This window comes from Tupaia chinensis, unplaced genomic scaffold, assembly GCF_000334495.1.
Source record: "Tupaia chinensis unplaced genomic scaffold, TupChi_1.0 Scaffold000133_1, whole genome shotgun sequence".
Lineage (NCBI taxonomy): Eukaryota > Metazoa > Chordata > Mammalia > Scandentia > Tupaiidae > Tupaia > Tupaia belangeri.
Window position 1 is genome coordinate 231790 of NW_006159602.1, and position 8144 is coordinate 239933.

The 8144-nt window shown below is 39.8% G+C and overlaps 1 protein-coding gene across 1 annotated transcript in view; it reads left to right on the forward strand.

Annotated features, from left to right (window-relative positions):
* Window positions 1–5573: 5573 nt before the first annotated feature.
* The window catches only part of CUNH14orf39 (chromosome unknown C14orf39 homolog), a 62694-nt gene continuing 60123 nt past the window's right edge, over window positions 5574–8144 (forward strand). The window contains exons 1-4 of the mRNA XM_006144813.1: window positions 5574–5686; window positions 6392–6448; window positions 6537–6593; window positions 7601–7727. Of these exons, the coding sequence (XP_006144875.1) occupies window positions 6400–6448; window positions 6537–6593; window positions 7601–7727 (233 nt within the window). The 5' untranslated portion in view covers window positions 5574–5686; window positions 6392–6399. The remainder of the gene's footprint in view (window positions 5687–6391; window positions 6449–6536; window positions 6594–7600; window positions 7728–8144) is intronic.

Genomic DNA, 8144 nt, shown 5'->3' on the forward strand with positions numbered 1-8144 from the left:
CAGTATGAGTTCAGACAACTGTTTGGAAAACAGGTTGGCTGTGAGAGAAATAGGGTGAGAGAAAAATGTTGATTGATAGAATCTTTAGTGTTGAGGGTCGATCAATTCCTTTCCTTCTCCCTTCCTTCTTTCTTCCTTGTTCCTTCACTCTCTACCTCTTTTCCTCCTTCTCTCCTTTTTTTTTTAAACCGGTAGAGACTTGATCATGTTTAAAGCTAATGGGAAGGATCCCACTGAATGGAAGAGACTAAATGAAAGAAAGAGCATATTTGATATTTTTGATATTTTAACATTCTGAGAAGGTGCAAGACAAATGGCACTCAAACTATGGGGTAGAGGAATTAGCTTTAGTTAAGAGGAGAGACAGCTCTGCTATTCTAACAGGAGAGAATACTGATGAAGATGTAAGAAAGATCATACAATTGGTAGCTGGAATTTAAAGAAGCTTCATCCTGATAATTTCTGTATTTCCCCTATTCTATGCATTGGGCAGTATAATTGGGCATTATATTAGGGGCTTTATAAAATTATCTAATTTAATATTTGCAACCAATCTATCATGTTGCAGTTGTTACAATTCTCATTTTACATTTTACTCTTTTTTTTTTTTTTGGAGAAGTTTTAGCTATAGTGCGCGTGCGCTCGCCAGACAGAGAGAGAGAGACAGAGAGACAGAAAGGGAGAAATCACCCCCCAGGGGGGATGGTCATGCCGCAATCCCTTCTCCTCCATTCTCCTCTCGGGATCTTGGGCACACACATACACGCGCCCGGTGTGAGTTTTAAGCCACCAGGTCTGGGACGCGAACCGTGGTCGACTATGTGAGAGTCCAGCGACATAGCCATTATGCTAACTGCTGGTTCCCCTCATTTTACATTTTAGAAAACTGAAACTTGCCCAGAGTTTTGACTTAACAAATAACAGAGCCAGAAATTAAGTTCATATTTGTCTGATTACAAAAACTGTTACAGAGTTGACTAAATACATATAAAAGATATACAGAAGAAAAAAAAGCACAAGAGATGAAGAGATGAGAGATGAAGATTTCAGAGAAGATACTGAGTTTTTGTATGTTGATTTTTGGGAGAATTACTGTCTTACAGACACAGGCTGTTAGAGTGTAAGGAAGAAATGATCTTGGATTTGGATCAGGTTAAATCTAAATTGATGGAAAAACATGTGAATATAAATATTTGGCTAATTCTCAGATCATGGGGTAGGACTGGGAGTATAAATTTGAAAGTTATAGCACAGAATTGATAATTGAAGCCATTATGGATGAATAACTCAAAGAAAGGAGTGTAGATAAGGGCAGCATTAAACTTGGATAAGATTCTCTGATGATGGTGAAGGGGAAAGAAGTAAAAGACGAAATTGGAGAGGCCGATAGGAAAGGTGGGAGAACTAGAAGAGTTAGGATTGCAAAGTTTTAATGGAACCAAATATGGAAAAGAGGAGGGAAGGTTAAGATAGAAAAGACTATCAGATTTGGAGTTAAAATATGTTATTGATTATCTGAAAGCAGTTTGATGAGATAGGGATAGTTTGAATTGAAAAAATAGATAAGGAAAAGAGTAGAGAGGAATTGTGGGTAGGAGACAGATACAGGAGGAAAAGAAATACTGTGCAGTCTCATGGGTAGCAGGTTTGAATAAGGGATTTCTTTAGATTCTGTTTAGAATATATGGAGAAAGAGGCAAAGGTGCTATGAAAGATTTTTATCTTATGGGAGTCACTTTCTCAGAAAGTGATTGGTAGGGTAAATGTTCATCTGAGTCAAAATTCTAAAATTTTTCAGTGGAGCATTGCATTTCACTGGCAGGGGTGGGAAAGAGAGGGTAGCATAACTTTTATTTACAATTCTCCACCTGATGGAGCATGGTTACTGTTTTTTCCACAAGAGATTTTTGTGGGATTGGTGATAGTGTTGTTATTAGAATTCAGTTATAATTTTACGAAGGTAATTAGGATAAGCATAGATGTGAATTTAAATGCAAATAATGTGATGTTCAGAACCTGGTAAGTTGATGTTTCTAGATTTCTACAAATTATAAGAAAAATCTAGTGTCAAGTAGAAGAGGATCAGCTCCTTTGATTTATCAAATGTTCTTGATGGTCAATGAAATGCAGTGCCAGAAGGACTGGATAACTCTACCCTTTATGTTTATTTCTCATGTTTTCCTTAAAAGGAGTACTTGATAAATATTTTATAAACAAATATAGTAAGAATAAAATTAGGTTAGCATCTAAAATACATAAAGAACTAGAAACACTTAGTAGCAAGAAAAATAACCCCATTTAAAAGCATGTAACAGAGTCAAGTAGACATTTTTCAAAAAAAAGATATAAAAAATGGCTACAATACATTTAAAATGCTCAATATCACTAATTACAGAACACAAGTCAAATCACAATGAAGTATCTTCTCACACCTTAAAATAGCTGATAAAAGGATAAAAGATAAGGGTTGGCAAGGATTTTGAAAAAAGGGAAAGTTGGGACCAGCAGTTAGCATAATGGCTATGTCGCTGGACTCCCATGTAGTCGACCCGTTCGCATCCTGGACCCGGTGGCTTAAAACTCACGCCGGGCACGTGTGCATGTGTGCCCAAGATCTCGAGAGGAGAAGGGAGGAGAAGGGATTGTGGTGTGGCTATCCTCCCCTGGGGGGGATTTCTCACTTTCTGTCTCTCTGTCTCTGTCTGGCAAGCGCTTAAGCCCTATAGCAAAAACCTCTCAAAAAATAAAAAAAGGGAAATTTGTACACTGGTGGTGGGAATATAAATTAATACCCATTATGGAAAACAGCAGAGAGATTTCAGAATATGCTGAATTCATATTCAATCCAGAATTGAATATGATCTTGCAATACCACTTTTGAGAATTATCCAAAAGATATGAAATCAGTATTTTGAAGAGAGATCTGTGTTTCCATGTTCATTACAACATTATTCACAATAGTTAAGATATGAAATGTTAGACAACTTAAGTGTCTACTGATGGGAGAATGAATTAAAATGTTATATGTATATTAGTGGCCCCCAACCTTGCCAGCACAGGGACTGGCCTTATGGAAGACAGTCTTTCTACAGATAGGGTAGGGATGGGGAGGTTGGTCCCAGGATGACTTAAGGACACCACATCCACCATGTACCCCATTTCTACCACTACCACACTGCAATATATTATACAATGATGCAATCACACAACAATAGGGTTTGTGCTCCCATGAGAACCTAATATTGTTGCTGATCTGAAAGGTGGCAGAGTTCAGGCATCAGATGCCCACTGCCCACTCCCACTGCACAGCCTACAGTGGTTGGGTCTCAATAGGCCACAGACCAGCACTGTCAGAGGCTGGGGGATTGGTGAACCCTGATGTATACAATGGAATATTATTCAACTTTAAAAAGGACATTCTGTTATTGTGACTACATGGATAAAACTAAAAGACATTGTGCTAAGTGATTAAGTCAGGCAATAGAAAGGTATTGCATGATCTCACATGTGAAATCTAAAAAAAGTTGAACTCATAGAAGCAGAGGATAGAATGGTTGTTGTCAGGTGCAGTGGGAGAGAAACTACCACACTGCAATATATTATACAATGATGCAATCACACAACAATAGGGTTTGTGCTCCCATGAGAACCTAATATTGTTGCTGATCTGAAAGGTGGCAGAGTTCAGGCATCAGATGCCCACTGCCCACTCCCACTGCACAGCCTACAGTGGTTGGGTCTCAATAGGCCACAGACCAGCACTGTCAGAGGCTGGGGGATTGGTGAACCCTGATGTATACAATGGAATATTATTCAACTTTAAAAAGGACATTCTGTTATTGTGACTACATGGATAAAACTAAAAGACATTGTGCTAAGTGATTAAGTCAGGCAATAGAAAGGTATTGCATGATCTCACATGTGAAATCTAAAAAAAGTTGAACTCATAGAAGCAGAGGATAGAATGGTTGTTGTCAGGTGCAGTGGGAGAGAAGACAATGAATTGAGGAGATGGTCAAAAGGTAAAAAATTTCAGTTGGATAGGATGAGTAAGATCTGGAGACCTAATGTACAGCACAGCTAATAATACTATATTTTTTACTTGAAGTTTGCTAAGAAAGTATGTCTTAAATGTTCTTTCCACACAAATGATAACTAGGGGAGGTGATAGATATGTTAAATAAATGAACTTGGCTCCAATAGTCATTTTATAATATATACATATATTAAAATAACAGGCTGCATTTAAAAAATATATGCTATATAATTTTTGTTAGTTATATCTTACCAAAGCTGGAAACAAAAGAAAAGACATGGTGTTGCAGGTGGAAGGAGTGCTACTGCTAGATGCTGGAGATCATTTGAGAAGGCTTCAGTTCATGCTTTTGATATATTTGGGCATCTACCCCTGATCCTGGCTGGTTGAGGGCTCTGAGAGAAGATCCTGGAGTGGGGATGCTGTCAAGGATGTCTCTGTCTCTCTTAGGAAACAAGCTAAACAAACAAAAACTAGAGCTAAAAGATTTACACACATACACAAAAATATATCTGCTGAATTTTTACATGAACAAAAGTTACACTAACTTTGATGACTTAACTGTCATTAATACCAACTAGTGAGCAACATTACAACACAATATGCTAAAATAGATTATTCAGATCTTATCTGAGGTACTTAAGCAAGAAAAACTTCTGAACGTTTCTTTTTCATTTTAATGATCTGTAAAACAACTTAGGTTTTGGTGACAGGTAATTATTGAGATAATTTAGGATTAAAAACATTTCTACTAGAAAAATATATGAAGGAGGCAACTTGGGGGACTGAACAAATGATCTTTTCTTTATTTTGATTATGCAGACAAAGTATAAGCACGAAGTATCTAAAGACAGCATTTTGGATAGAAAAGTTGTGGTACTTGAAACTGAACTAATGAAATGAGTCAGTGTGAAAATGCTTAACTAAAACATATTTGAATTATGCTTGATTTTGAAGTTTTGAAAAGTGCCTTACTAAAATTTTTTTAAAAATTATTTTAACTTTATTTACTTATTTTTTAATTTGACCGGAGAGGGACAGAGCGAGAACAAGAGAGAGAGAGAGAGAGCTTTTGAGAGAAAAGTGACAAAGCAAGCAGCCAGGTCCAGGACTCAGACAGCAGTTGGCCACGTGGGGGTCCAGCGCCCTTAACTACCACACCACCTGCTGACCCCCACTTTATTCAAAAATTTGATCATTGATTCGAGTGTTTCTTTTTTTCTGTCATCGTCAAGTTAATATCAACTTTACTGTTGTTCTCCAAAACACTGTTTAGGACTGTTACGTTACGAGGAAAATGAACGGTCCTAAAAACCCCTTGTTTTCAAGGGAACAGGAGAGCTCCTGACAGCGCCTACTCCGAGGGCCGTGGGTCTGACTCCGGCCCCGCTGCTGCGTCTTCAGGGCCGCGGTCCCCGCGCACGGAGGGAGGAAGCCCAGGCCGGCGCAGGGCGGATCTCGCGGAGCGCGCGATCTGCTGATCCCGCGGCGTGCTCCGCGGGGTCTCTCGGGGCTGACGCCAGGGGGTGGGGGGCGGGGCTTCGGCCGGTTGGCGACTGGACTTGGCCGTGGCACGCGTCGTGCCGGGGCTCAGTGCAGTGCGGGGCCCTCGGGAGCCAGGGCGACGACGTTGGTTCCAGAGGGCTGTAGGTGGGTGGGAAAGGGAGTGGCACGTGGCGGTTGTTCCCTGGGCCCGGGGCTCTGAGGGGCCGTGGGGAGAGCCAGGGGGCGGGCGGGCCGCGGGCCCCGAGCGGAAGAACGACGCGGGCCGCGTTCTGAGGGCCTGTCCGCGTCGCCTCGTCGGGCGGCTGGGGCGTCGCGTCACGTCCCGCAGCGCGGTCCGAAGCCGTGGGCGCGGCCGCGTGGCTGGGGTGTCGCCGAGGGCTGCGGCGCGCCTGAGGGGGGCCTCGGCTGGGGGGGGGGGGGAGGTGGGAGCCGGAGATGCGCTCCCCGCCTCGGGCGTAGTTTGTGATGCGGCGGCATTCCCGTGAAAACCGCCACGGTTAGGGTTCTTGGTGGTGAATTCCTAAATGCAAAATCGCACCTTGAGGGTGGTGGAGGACTGCCTTCAGGAATCTTGCTTGTGGTCATACACACCCCAAGAAGGGACGCAATTAGAGGTTGATTTTAAGCGGATATCGGTTTGAGAAATCTGGGAGTCTGTGGACCCCAGAACATTCGAAGACTTAATCGTGGCAACACGTGTAAACACTGATAAAGGCGCCCCCTCCTTCATGTACATTTTTCTGTGAAAAAAAGCTACGTTGTCATGTTTGAAAAGCATTCTCTGAAAATATGCTGGTTGCATATTACTTCAAATACTTCCTTGTAATTTTTGTTTTCATTTTAACATAGTATCCAAGATGAATGACAGCTTATTTGTCAGTTTGGACAGACTTTTACTAGAATTTGGTAGGTATAAAATAAAAATAAATAAGATCTGCTTGTATTATCGTCTGACATTTTAACCATGAAGTCACAAAAGAATTATTTATTTTAGTTTTCCAGTATGAGCAAGACATAAATACTAAAGAAGATATGATTCAAAGAATTAATAGTAAGTAGATTTGTCTGATAGAGCTCTCTTAGTCTTAATTTTTTATGGTATGCAAGATAATATTCAGTTTCTCTGTCTAGGGCAACATGCAGTTGGCATTATAACTTCTGTGGCAATTCTGATTACTAATGAATAATTTAGATGTTTATCATAGGCATAGTTGTGACTTAATTACAGTTTTTCAATGATACATTTCTGTATTCAGCATTTAATTATGTTATTTAAGCAGAAATGTCACCTTATGTGTAGTTGAAAAGGTGTTTCTTTTCTCAGCACAGATTATTTAAAATACTTGAGTGAAAGTTATTTTTTTTTCTGTCTATATAGGAATCTCAAAAATCAGGCACCAAGATAAATAGATGCCACATTTTCTGAAATAATTCTGAAAAACACTATGAGTGAAAAAAACAAATTACATAAATGTAGTATTTTAAGATCCGGCATATAAGCTATTTAAAAAACTTAATTTCTTGAGAACCAGCAGTTAGCGTATTCTTAGCAGTTTTGAAAAGATAAGAGTTTGTTTCTGTAGTCAGAAACAATACAGTGTTAATATTTTATGTTAATATTTTAAACCTTAATCACTAGTAACAGAAACAAATGAGCTGAAGGTGTATTTAATAATTTATTTGGAATTGAATACAGTTTTTGCATTTGTCAAACACGTCTTAGGTTAGCATCATAAATGTTTACACGAATTAATAGCATTATAAGATGTAATTCAACTTAGATATCACATAACCTACATATCTTATGTTAAAGATGAGAAACAAAGGATATTTCTCTTCATTTCCAAATACAAATCCTTCATAGCTTCTGGATCTGCTATCAAGTCTGGCTCTGGTTCTCTGCTTTATAGTATAGGGACCTTCTCATCTCAACTTTCACTTCCTTTCCATTTTCTGGCTCTCTTCCTTGAAGGTAGGTTGCCATACCCCTTTTTACGACTGTATTTGTTCATTTTGCATTTATGATGTCTGCTTCAAGAAAATATTTCCTCTTTCCAGAATGCTTTGAAGATATTAAAGAAAACAAAGCAGCTATTTGTAAGATACATGAAAGTATAAATACAACAGATGAGGAAATTGATTATTACTGTAAGCATAGTAAGGAGATCAAAGACAGCTGTAGTGAGTAAGTATCTGAAATGAATGAGCTTTCAGTATTATCATAGATTCTTTTATGCAATGTTTCTGAATTTATAATTGAAGACACTGTTGCTTTAAAGGAGTATTCTGTATTAGCAAAATAATGAATCACGTCTTAAATTACCTTATCTTAAAGTCCCAGATCCGGTGGCTTAAACTCACGCCGGGCGCGTGTACTTGCATGCCCAAAGTCCTGAGAGGAGAATGGAGGAGAAGGGATTGCTGCATGGCCATTCCCCCCTGGGGGGTGATTTTTCGTTTTCTCTCTGTCTGTCTCTGTCTTTCTGGTGAGTGCACGTGCCCTATAGGAAAAACCTCTCCATGGGACCAGCAGGTGTTGTGGTGGTTAAGGTGCTGGACACTCCCACATGGCCATCCATGATTCGAATCCCAGACCTGGAGG